This window comes from Typopeltis vanoorti, chromosome 19 (genome assembly GCF_054136105.1).
Source record: "Typopeltis vanoorti isolate ZY-2024b chromosome 19, IOZ_Tvanoo_1.0, whole genome shotgun sequence".
Classification (NCBI taxonomy): Eukaryota; Metazoa; Arthropoda; class Arachnida; order Uropygi; family Thelyphonidae; genus Typopeltis; species Typopeltis vanoorti.
Window position 1 is genome coordinate 41181047 of NC_143567.1, and position 13497 is coordinate 41194543.

General features: G+C 36.0%; 1 protein-coding gene across 2 annotated transcripts in view; it reads right to left on the reverse strand.

Moving 5' to 3' along the window:
* Positions 1-13497, reverse strand: part of LOC150096035 (mitochondrial tRNA methylthiotransferase CDK5RAP1) — a 197459-nt gene that overhangs the window by 109880 nt on the left and 74082 nt on the right. For both annotated transcript variants that reach the window (XM_090409462.1, XM_090409464.1), the window contains exon 4: positions 13072-13200. In XM_090409462.1, coding sequence (XP_090265588.1) covers positions 13072-13200 — 129 coding nt within the window. The remainder of the gene's footprint in view (positions 1-13071; positions 13201-13497) is intronic.

A 13497-nucleotide genomic window follows, 5' to 3' on the forward strand; every position in this document is an offset into this window, starting at 1 on the left:
ATCCAGGAATGCGTTAGCAGAGCTAATCTCAGGTGGTCTGGTCACTTAAACAGAATGGGCAAGGAAAGATTAGCAAAGCAAGTGCTCTCTGCCAGGTTGGTAGGAAAACGACCCAGAGGAAGACCAAGATATTGGTGGATTGATACGGTACAAAGTACCTTAGACGATAGAAATATAAGATCTGATAATGTTGGAGTCTTGACAAGTAACAGACTGATTTGGAAGAAAATTGTAGATAGGAAGTTAGTAATGTTGTAAGTTTTTCATGTAGTACTATCATATCCTGTACCCCTTGAGGGTACATGTCAGGAATTTGATGATATCAGGTGATATGGTCACTTAGAATGGGAGAAGGAAAACAAAATAAGTGTTCTTTGCCAGGATGGTTGAAAAAGAACCACAGGAAGACCAAGATCTAGGTGGTTTAATACAGTATAAAGTGCAATAGAAGAGAGAAATATAAGATGTGATAATATTGGAATCTTGTCAGATAACAGATTCATTTGGAGGAACACTGTGACTAGAACTTTTGTATGTTTTATTATTAGTAGTAGTAATATTATTCCAAGACCCCCCCACCCACACCCATGAAGTCAAAGACTCATCGCAGGAGGTCCCTTTGTCATACACATAGCTCATCATCCCATACCCTAAATTACATTCAAATTCTCTGCAGACACCACACCCTCAGGCAATGCATTTCAATCATTCCTAACTCTCCATGAAAAAAAAACCTGCTTCTCACTCCCTTTCTTACACTCTCCTTATACAGTTTCCAGTGATGATCTCTTGTTCTCCACAGTCGTACAATCTTGCCTTCCTTCCTTCCACTCCTTTGGAACTTGACCCAATGTAAGACTAATATTAAACAAATATACCAAGGCAAATGTCAACTCCTTGGCACATTCCTTCAAAATACATGGTGATATATCATCATGTCCCTCTAGTAGGAGAGACTGACTATGCTCACTCATAGTCAGTCTCTCCTACATCATCCACTGCTCTCATTTCCATGATTTCACATTCATAAGGGTGAAAGATCTTTATGAACTGCACATTAAATATCTCTCAACTATATCCTCCACAGCAGTTATCCTTATACCATTCTCTCCAATCAATGTCATCCTACTATAATTATTATTTTTTTGGTGCCTACATATTGAAAGAACTTATTTTTTTTTGCTTCATTAGCTAACTGCTGCTCATACTGCAATTTTGCTATCCTTATCAACCTGGTCACCATCTTTGCCTGTTCTTTGTACTTCTTAAAATTGATTATTACCACTCATGTTGCCTCCAGAATGCCATAATGCCTTCTTTCTCTGTATTGCATGCTTAATCCTTTCATTTCATCCATTTCAAACCTACCTTATTTGACCTCCTAGCCCTTTGAAATACATTTAGACATTGCTTCTACTAGATAGTTCTTGGATAGTACCCAAGCAGCACTTGTCTCTTTTTCACCCAAATCCTCATTCCATGCTACAAGTGCAAGCTATCTCCTGAGCCACTCATAATCAGCAGTCTTGTAGTTCCACATATACCCTTTCTTTACAAGTATTCGCATGACTGGTAACCACCCATATAATCACTTCATGATCACTCTCACCAACTGGAGATCTGACACCTCATATATAATGATATACTCTGATGAGATGATCAAAATCCAAGACCCTTAATCCTCACCTCCCCTCTGTTACATACTGTCTGAGGAGGTAGTTATCTCTCAAAAACTCCAAAAATTCATTTTCTTTACTTCTGGTTGCTCTCTCATCATCCCAATCTATGCTGCCAAATTAAAATCACCATAACAATTACCTTTTCCTATTTGTTAGGCTATTTTGCTTATATATTTCATGGTCATTACTCTCCATGTTGCCAGGCCTATAGCAACATCTGACTAAGTATCTCATTCTGTTCACCTCTATTTCACACCATACTGTCTCAAAACCATTAGCACTTTCTATCTTCATGAAAAACATCACACCCTTCCATCTCTATTTCTGTCATGACATCATCCTCATCCAACCATGTCTCACTCATTCCAACAATTTTTAGGTGAATGCTCTTAATCACTGCAACCATTTCATACTTCTAGCATTTGTATACAGACATACCAGCTAATTTCTGAATCCATAACAAGTTTCAATGGTTCCACTTATTAGATGTGAGTTCTTTATGCCTTCCTTGAGCCATTCCTCTCTCTCATTACCCATTCAGTTACCCTCTTCAAACCCAGCTGTTCCTATTATATCCCAGGACATCCGATTCACACTTCCTCTTAGAGCAATGACTTTTCTCCTGCTCTGTTCCCCTGTCCATCCTGAGCTCCTCTCCCATTTCCCACTTTGTCTTGTACACTTGTTCTCTCAGTCTTTACACTTGTGCTACCCACTTCTCCTTTCATATGCACTACTTTGATCCTTCCTATCATAGTAATCTATAGTTTCTGTACGTCCTTTTGAGAGTACATGTCAGGAATTTGATGATGATGATAATCTAAGTGCTATATATCTTACTATGCTTGTAATGTGCACTCTGAAGATGCTGGTCTGAAATCTGATGAAATATTAGCAACTCAGCAAATTATTTCTTTTATTCTTCTGGTGTCAAGTATACATGAAGTACTTATCATGTACAGGACTCCAGAAATACCACTTAAATCTAATGGCCACACAGATGCACACGCATGCACAAAAAATTTTTTATTCATTCATAGTATGAATTAAATTATGGTAAAACATGTGTGTGTGTGTTAGCACTGTTTCAATTTCAGCAACAAAGAGATCTCTAACAGAATTTAAAACAGGTAAATTCAAATTACCGTATATTATTGCGTATAATGCAATCCACGTATAATGCAATCCACGTATAATGCAAACTAGAAATTTTGTTTGAAAACTAGCCCTAAAATGCCATGTCCACGTATAATGCGATCTGTTAATCTTGTTCCCTAACATTATAAATAAAACAATACAAATTAACGAAAGAAATATTTATTTTAAAACAAAATGTCAAAATCCTTTAAATTCTTCTTCATCTTTTGAGTCATCAAACATTTCATTTCAGGTGAAGCAAGAAAAGATGAAATACCTGGTGTGTCCTTGAATTTACCATTCTTGTAGAGCTCGAAAACGAATTGCATTTTTGTTACTATAATGCCATCTTGTCGTTGCATCAAAGTCCATTCATTTAGCTCTTCTTTGAGTTCTGGAAAGGATGCTACATCTCCACGATGGGCACGTTTTGTTTTTGGGGATTTTTTCAAGACTGTCTTTTTGCTTAAGCCAAAGTCTAATATTACTCTCTGCTACACCAAATTCTCTCATAGCAATACCGTTATTATGTTCTTCTGCAAACTGCACAACAGGCAATTTAAATCCTGCTTCAAAAGATGAACATTTACGTTTCTGTTGGCTCATTTGCAGGCTAGGTTTGTTTAACGAATAATATTTAAAATGAACTGTGGTTAAACTGATATAACTGTGCTAATATCCCGCCAAGGGGATGGGATATTAGCACTACTTACATTACTGGCTTTATGTGCAGATATGATGCACGCTCGGTCGCCAAATGCGAGTGGGTCAAGTAGATTTGGTTGCATAGGCATTAGGTAGTATATATTGTGTGTGCAAGTCTAATAAGATGTTATATTTTTTAAGATCTGCATATAATGCAAACCCCTAACTTTAGACCATAAATTTTAACCATAAATTTTTCACATTATATGCGATAATATATGGTACATGCAATAATTTGTAAGATCTGGAATGTCTCTCTTTAATTTTGGCCACTAGTCATCTCAGCATGTTACATGCTACTTCATTTCCAGTGCCTGCTAATCAATTACTAGTCTTTCATGACAAAAAGAACTTGTTCACCTCACTCTCTCGTCTATCTGCACTGCAGCTGAGTTTTGGAGAGGAATTCTGAAAACATATGCTTCTTTGATTTGTATGTATGCATCTCATATAAAGGATGATTTTCTCCTCAACTAAGCACCCAGAAGAAAAGACTCACTAATGGCATGTATGATATCCTTGACTAATTTTTGTTTCACAACATCAGTGGTAACAGAAACATTTTTACGTTACATGATACTTTCTACTACTGGGCCTATATGTTTTTGAAAACAGTAGATGGTTTATTGAATTTAGCTTTATAATAGGCTGTATTAAAAAGACACTTTAGGTGTTCAAACATTTTTGAATATATATCTTTCTTTGGAAAGTAGAAGTGTTTTGACTGGGCAATTTCTTGCCAAGTATATGTCACAGAATTTTTTTTGAAAATTGAACATCTCATGAAACCTAAATGTCTGCACATTAAGAGGGCCTCGAAAATCTTGTGGTAATCTAGAGTTTTTTGTCAGCAGCTCAGAATATTTTTTTTATATATTACAGAATGCAGGTTGGTCTCTGTGGTATAACCACTTGAATTACTTGAGCCATTTGTCATAAAAGCACATTTTGATTGTTTTCAGTCAATGACACAATAGAAGCATTTTCTCTAGTGTTTTAATATCTTCTGGCCACTTACCGCTGCCTTTAGTTTTGTTCCCAAAACTAAAAAAGTGTAGCCTGCTTCATTTTCTTTCATTTATTGTCCATAAAAATAATTGAATAAGAAAACTACAGAAAATGGTCAACATTGGCAATGGAGCCAGACTAACTTGGCTGGAATGAATGATTTGAAAAGAGAAAGGTACAGTATGAGGGAGGAAGGACATGAAAGAGTTACTGAAATTAGCAAAAGAAAATAAAAGAATGAGAAAGTTAAGATAGCGAGTCTGTTGCCATGGTATGACAGAGTTGCGCTGAGAAGTAGGGCCATGATAGCGAATAAGTTGATGTGTAGGTTATGCAGGAGAATAATGTGGGGTTGTGGATGTGTGGAGTGAGTTTGGCAGATGAAAGAACTTCCAAATCCATTCAGATGCAAACAAAAGAATGGTTTGCATCTGAATGGATTTGGTTTTCTGAGTCCGGAAAAAGTGTTCAATGAAATGAAAGTGGATATGCAAAATCAGGGAAACTGGAGCTTTTAGGGGGTAAGCTGTTGAATAGGCACACAGATATCAGTGAGGTAGCTGAGTGTAAGAGCGTGCATAAAATGCCTAACTTAGTACCGCTGGTAACAAACGAGAATGGAATAGTTAGTATAAAGCATCAAGATAGTGGTGGCCTAAGGGACTTTTGCACTTTATGTACACTAATGTCAGGAGAATTCAGAATGGGGGGGGGGAGTTTGGGGCATTGGTTAGTTCATCCTGGCCAAAGGATTGCCATTAGTGAGACATGACTGACAGAAGATGATATAGTTAGTGGAATAGAATGTGAAGGGTGTAATGTGTTCAGGGAGGATAGAGAGAAAATAAATGGGGGAGGAGTGTTATTAATGATAGCCGATGAACTGCAACCAAAGAGAGTAGAAGTTCAACTGCAGGCCAGTGAAAACAGTACATATGAAGCTATCTGGAGTGAGTTAGTGGCCAGCAGAATAAAATATATAGCTGGATGCTTTCATAGACCAGGGGATGGAAAGTATGATGGAGATAGTATGCATTGACAAATAAGTTAATGAGTAGAGGGTGGTTGTTATTATTATGGGGAACTTCAATCTATGGGAACTTAGACTGAAAGGAGGAGAGGACACATGGGAAGAAGGAAATGGAATTTATGCAGTTACTAGTAACTGCATAAATTCTCATGCTCACTCTTCTGGCTATCATTCTTGGTCTTACATCCATCACTGCCTTGTGTCTGGTATTCTTCACTTCTGGTTCCAACTTCATTCAAATCACTGCAACCCATTAATATATCACACTTTCTACAGACCTTTACTCTCTCACTTCTCTTGTTCAATGTCTCAACGAACACAGTTGCCATATTCGCCCAACATACATATTATACTCCCAATGATGAACCATCATTGTAAAATCCACATCAATCACAACACACTTGTGAGTTGCACCGTGCATCTGTTTGACCTAGTTCTCACTGCAATTTTCACCTCTTGATAATTAATATGCATTCAGTCTCAGCATTAGTAATTAAATAAATTTTTGATGAAATGCATGAAATTCTTCAAAACTATTCTATAAAATAAAACTTACCTTTGGTTCCAGTGACTGACTTTCACTGTACTTTTTCTTGCAGAGAAATTATATTAAAATATTAAGCACAAACTATCCACAGACAATACTTTCTATCTGGATTAGACTTCCTGCATATCTATAGCAAAAACACTAGTAAATTATATTGAAAAGTTATCATTTTTTCACATACATGTCGTTAACATGTCTTGAACTCTATCATTGCCCTCTGACAGTTCCAAACAAACAAAAATGGAAAATGGATATGGAATTCAGTTAGCCTTCCAAAAATAGGTGGTGAGAGCTCTTTTGCAAATAACCTCAAGAGCAAGAATTTAATAATAACTGAAAAAAAAAAAAAAAGAAAAGCAAAATGTGATTATATCTGACTAGGCTCAGCAGTATTTTTCATAAAATGAATGTCAAACCAGAGAAATAATTTGTCAGAGCTGTCAAACCTTCATCTGAAACATGCTGCTGCGTTGTTAATCATCTATCATATCACATTCTCTGAAAAGATGAACTTTTTTATGTGAATCACATCCAAGAAAGGTACTGAAGTCCAAAAACAGAAATTTCATCACTCCAGAAGCAGGGGTTGAAGTAGTCTCACACCAAAAAATGAAATTCAAATATCACCTAAAGACATTCACAAACATCCATCATGCTCAGAGCGGGATTCAAATTCGTAGCTAATTGATTGGAGAGTAAAAGTGCTATCCACTTGGCTAACCAGGCTAGTGTTAATGCAAGCAGTTCATGGTTTTCGTCCCATCCAACGACACTTTGTAAGGAGTCATAACATTTCAATTGCTTTACTGATTAGATGCTTCTACCTTGTCAAATGGAAGGCTAAGCCCCATGTACTCTCCCATGTTTCCATTTTTCTTTATTTCTTTTTGTAATCCCATTCTGATTTTTACTAGACAGTTAGTATGGCCTATATAACAAATGCTCATATTTTGTAAATGTCTGGCTCTTCAGAGGTGGGAGGTGGCATATATTCTATCACAGAACCATGTTTCAGTGATAATAAATTTAGTTTAATCCCTCATCCAAGTGTAAGCAAACAAAGTTTGCACCTGAAGTATCTTCAGGACTGAGGCAACTCGTGGTAAAGGTGGACCAAGCTCTCATCCCTCCTTGTCTCAGTATCTCCCATAATGCAAAGCACATCTCCTTGTGGACATGTATAATGCTATGCATTAAGGGAAGAGCCACTACCCAGACCAGTTTCAACCTTTATTGAATGTTCAAGTACAGGTTAAACTCAGCGTTGTTCCCCTCAGTAACAGACTCACCCTGCCACTGAGAAGAACTCTCAGAAATGGTTGGCTCTACACCAGGGGTCAGGGAACTTTTTTACCTATTACCCCAAAATATATTTATTTACGGCGACGTTACCCCCTTGATTTGAAAGGGAGAAAATCATAGATTATTTAAATTCAAAAGGTTTATTGAATCTATTTATAAAGAGAATACAATTATAAATATAAAAAGTATAAAATAAATGTGATAAAATAAATTAATATCCTCATTATGAAACAAAAGGATTTCTTTGAAAACTTTTTCACTTCAGATTTTGGAGAAATGATGTTTCATTTTTGATACAATAATATCAAAATTGGGGCATTTTGATGTCAGAGCAATTTGGATACTGTCTCCGGGGTCCAATAGATTTCTCTGCTTTGTTTTCATGCTCATTAGAGTGGAAAATCCTTGTTTGCAAAGGTAAGTTGTTGCAAAAGATAGCAACTTTTTGACTGCCTCCTCATGTGCAATTTTGAAAGCCTTTGCAGCTATTGACATCCAAAAATATGACAGATCTGTTTTGTTTTCAAATTCAATATGTGCTTCATTATTGGATCGAAGTTCAAGAAGTGCTTCTGCCAACCCTTGAGGGTCTTCTGGTACATCAGCAATTTCACATTTAAAGGGATCTACAACCCAACTGACAGTAATCAGAGAACCGCTCTTTGAGTTTGGTAAGATGAATTATAACTGTATCCTTGATGTTGTATAAAGTAATATTTTCACAATCTTCCAAAAACAAAGCTAACTTTGAAAAGGCAGTTATCTTGTTTTGTTCTGCTTTCTGTCTCCAATATAAAAGCTTTGATCCAAACGCTGAAATCTTTCCTCTGGATGAAATTTGTTGATGTTTTTTCCTTGCAATTCTTTGTTCAATGCATTCACATACTCAAAAATATCAGCTAAATATGCGAGATGTGCAACCCACAAGGAGTTTGTAAACTTATCTTCGAGAACATGCTTTTGATCAACCATAAAAATTTCAAGTTCAGTTTTGAGAGCCCACACTCGGTTCAGAACATTTCCACGTGAGAGCCACCTCACTTCTGTATGATAAAGTAGGTCTGTATATTCAGCCTCACCATCTTTACATAATTCACGAAATAGTCTCGTGTTTAGTGCATGTCCTTTGACAACCTTGATAACATCATGCATGACTGCTTCCAGTGTAGGTTCCAAATGTTTCACAAGCAGTGCCTGGCAATGGATCATACACAGGGCCGCTTTACCGATGGTGCAAGATGTGCATTTGCAGCAAGTTTTTTGGAGGCAGCAAAGTTGGCATAAACTATACAAAAAATAAGGGAGAAGGGGCGGCAAGATATGCTATTGCATGAGGCAACTATACGAAAAATAAGGGAGAAGGGGCGGCCCTGATCATACAGTGATTAACTTCAATTTTTGGATTATTCTCTCTCGCCAAAGCCGAAAAACTACTTACATGACCCAACATAGCTGGAGCTCCATCAACAGACACAGCAATGCGGTCTTCCCACTTTAAATGAACGTTATTAAAGTATTCATTAACTTTATTGAAGATATCAATTCCACGAGATAGCAACTCGAGAGGAGAAGAAAACAACAATTCCTCTTCAATTGCATGTAAACCTTTGTAGCGAACATACACCATCAGCTGCGAATTACTATTGACATCTGCAGTCTCATCTGCAATCAAGCTGAATAGCAAAGCATTTACTCTCTTTTATTGAAGAAATAACTTGTTCCCTCACATTTTCTGATAAAATAGAAATTCTTTCTTTCACAACTTTTGCAGACAAGGGCACTGAATTTAGTTTCATGGCTTCTTTCTGACCACACATAATCTCTGCCATTTTCAAAGCTGCGTTTAACCAATTCCTCACCAATAGTATATGGTTTCTTGTTTCAGGCAATCAACCAGGCTAGCCTTTGATGCTGAACGTTAATCAAATGTACCTCTCAAGTTGCTGTCCAGTCTTTGTTTTTTGACAGACATTTCCTAATTTACAAAGTATTCCCATGGTTTGGAAGACATGTGGGTGCAAATTATCCAAGTGTTTCTTCAATTGACTCTTTTTGAAAGATTCTGCAGTCAGTACTTTCAAACAGACAACACACTGTGGTTTCATTATTCCTTTGTCTTCTATTTGTGTAAACCCATAATTGAGGAATTCTTCCTGGTATATTCTTTTTCTAGTTGATGTCATATGAAGGGTAAAAAAGACAGTGATTGAATTTAAGTTTTTTAAAGTTCATTTAAATTTACAATAATTTAATTGGTAAACGTAGACATGTCCTCAAGATGAAGGCAGTATTTAATTATTTTACTGACCATCGAAAATTAATCGAGCAAGGAGAAAATATGTTAATCAAATTATTGAACTAACATAAAACTAAAATATGGTTAATAAATGAAAATCTTACACTTAAAATAGAACTATTAAAATAAATTAAATTAAATAACTACTTAAATCGACTTAAACAAAGCAAAAATATGTGTCAAAAAATAAGGTTAAGTCGGGTAATAGACAACTGACAAATAATATCTTTAGCCACTTGACAATGCCTTAGCAACCAAATTGTTTGGAGTTCAACAAGGCGTGACATCTCCTAAACACGTATATTACATTGGCCAGATGCAGTGTTGCCAGAAGAAAAATTTCTATTGTAACAAGGAATGCGCTTTTTATATAATTTTATTTATGTCTATTGAGTCCTCATTACCCCCAAGAATTTCATTTTTACCCCACTTGGGATAATTTACCCTGGTTCGCCGACCCCTGCTCTACACCGTGGCAGGTCACTCCACCACCGAGCAGAGCCGCTCATTTGCTCATGTCATCTGAGGGGTAACAGCAGTGCCTCAGTTAACTTCACGGGCTACAGCATTGCCATTCGTTATCTCCCCCCCCCACACACACACCCAGGACCTGGGTGACAGCAACAGCCAAGCCTCAGTTAAAACTTCATGGGCTACAGCATTGCCATTCATCACCCAAGCTTCCAACTGGTTTCGACCTTTATTGAGGTGTCGTCAGCAGGAGCCAGACCCAGAAGTGGTGATACTAAGGCAGAAGCAATGGAGAAGTCATATTTACCTATACGAGTTGCCAAAAGGTGTACCACCTTATTATTAAATTACTCTGGATTTAGAGAAAGATGTTGGAAGTTTTTTTCTCTTTTTTTTCTTTAGCTAATATATTGTGGAGGAGAAGCTTGAAGAAGAACAAACAGGGTTCAGGCCAAACAGGTTGTCAGAATTAGATTTTCACTTTAAGACAAATAGTTGAGAAATCATGGGAATATAACCAGGATTTGTATTCAAGTTTTGTAGATGTGGAAAAGGCATATGACAAGGTGCCAAGAGGAAAGCTCTTCAAAACGCTCCAGTTACATGATGTAAATGGGACATTACATCAAGCAATGCATAGTCTTCTATTTGAGTTGTAAATCAGCAGTTCGAATTGAAGGAAGTACAGGAAGATGGTTTGATGTTAAGTCAGGTTTGTGACAAGGGTGCACATTATCTCCACTATTATTCATCATCTATATGATCACACTATGAAGGAAAGCAGTATGTTTAAACCTGATATCAAAAGTGGAGATGTTAATCTCAGTTCTTTACTTTATGCAGATGATGTTATACTCTTAAATAAATCTGGGGCAAGTCTCAGGATTCCCTGACCAAATTATTCAATTTAGTCAGGGAATGCTATGATAAATTCTGTATGAAAATCAGCTTTAAAAAAGACAAAGATAATGAAAATAGGCAGAAACATTGAAAACATCAACTGCATCCTGAATGGAAAATCTATAGAACAAGTAAAACATTTCAGCTATTTAGGCACAATTTTTAGCAAATTGTACCTAAACGGCACATTAAATTTCGAAACAGACAGCAGAATTAGCAAAGCTGGTATGGTAGGAAGTCAGCTGAATAAATTTATATAGAATGAGAGAGAGAGAGATTAGTCCAAACACTAAACTAGCTGTATACAACAATGTTCAAACCAATTTTAACTTATAGATGTGAGAGCTGGGTTAGAAATAAAACTCTTGATCAAAGACTGGAGACCACAGAAAGATTATGGGACTGAAAAGATGACATCAAGGACAATATCATATTAAAAAATGAGGAGGAGGAAAGAAATTGACATTGTTAGCATTCAGAAATGTGTTAGCAGAACTAATCTTATGTGGAATGGCCACTTAAACAGAATAGGAGAGGAAATATTAGCTATACAAGTATTCTTTGCCACAATGGTAGGAAAAAAGGCCAAGAGGAAGACCAACATGTAGGTGGATACAATAAAAAGTTCCTTGGAAGACAAAAATATAAGATCTGATAGTATTGGAATGTTGACAGATAATAGGCTAATCTGGAGGAAAACTGATGATAGGAAGTCAGTAATGATGTAACTTTTCATGCAGTACTATCATAAGATCCTGTACACCCCATGAGGATGTATGTCAGGAATTTGATAATGAGAAATAGAGTAATTTTGTTGTTCCTTGTTCAAATATGATTTATAATAACGTTTTATGGTATAAAAAATACCAAGAGAGGAAATATATATATTTATGAAACTCACTATTATTGTGCTGGTTTTATAACCAGCATCACCATCAGAGCACAACTGTAACTGTGATATGCACATAGCACTAAACTACATAACTGAGGAAAACAATTTAAAATGAAACTGACAACAGAACTAATGTCCTTACATGGTACCCTCTATGGGTTGGATAGCGATAAAGTTAATTCAGGTCCTAAAATGATAAAATGATAGCAGGGAATAAGGACAAGATCTGCTTTGCCTTCAGTTTAGAATCTTACAAACTCGCACTCAAACATAGTTTAATTGGTGCAGTTGTAAAACAAATAAATTTATTAGACTACAGAGTATGAGCAAATAAGATATAATAGAATGTAACAAATGGCAGCAGCTGACAGTTAAGGAAGTCAACATCTCATGACATTTTATGATGGCTAAGATAAAGTTGAGACAAAGCAAGGATTTTTCCTCATTTGGCAGAATTAGAACCAACTCATGAATTTATACCCTATCTTAAAAGCGCGCGTGCGCACACACACTGCAGAATTTGCTTCATATTTGAACTCCTATTTGTAATTATATTAATCTTTAGTTCAAAACAAAACAAATTAAACTATGCAGTATACAAAAAAACAGATACAAGCATCATCTCAAAAAAAAAAAAAAAAAAAAAAAGATGAGAACTAGACTTAAAAGTCCTCCTAACAAAAATGATTTAGCAATAAATAACCTATTAAGGCAAAATTCAGGCATCCAATAACAAAGAAATTGCACCTAGAGAGGTGTTCTCACACTTCTTTAAAAGAACACTACATATAGAAGGATAGGCAAAACAAATCTAATTGGATGCTTATATTTTGTAAACAGGTACACAACCTTGAAAGAGAAGGCTCAAAACAGAAGAGAGTGGAAGGAAGGTTTCTGCTACTAAAAGAAGAACCAGCTCAATTGCAGAATACTCAAGAAGAGAAGATTTTGTAAAATGCATCTACTTAGGACAGAAAGGAAATGAACACAGTGCTAACAGTGAAAATTACTATAAACATAATAAGATTTCATCTGTACTAAGCCTCTTTATAAAAATCATGATAAAAAAAAAACCCAAAGAATTTAGTGGAAAATATTTCGCACCTGCTGGCTGGCCTTCATCTGCTACTGATAAAAGACGAGGAAGATCTCGGTAGCTATCTGGTCCTGCTACAATGTCAACCATTTTTTCTCTTTCAATCAGCTGTTTTTTTAATCTTTCAGCCATACAACCTAGATAAAGGAATTAGAAAATAATTTCAGAAATTAATGATTATTACAAGCTTACCACATCAGTCATCTATAAATAAATTCCAAACATAAGCAGAAAGTAATACAGAAACAATATAAATATATATAAATAGATAGATTCATATCATAAGAATATCAGTATCATAGGTTAGGTAAGCTAAGTGTTAGATCATCTGGAATCCTAATCTTGAGACCAATATGGAACTTTTTTTTTCAAGAGACTACAAGTCTCCAATGAACAGAAAGCAATCTCACCCAACTGATCTAATACTTAAAGTT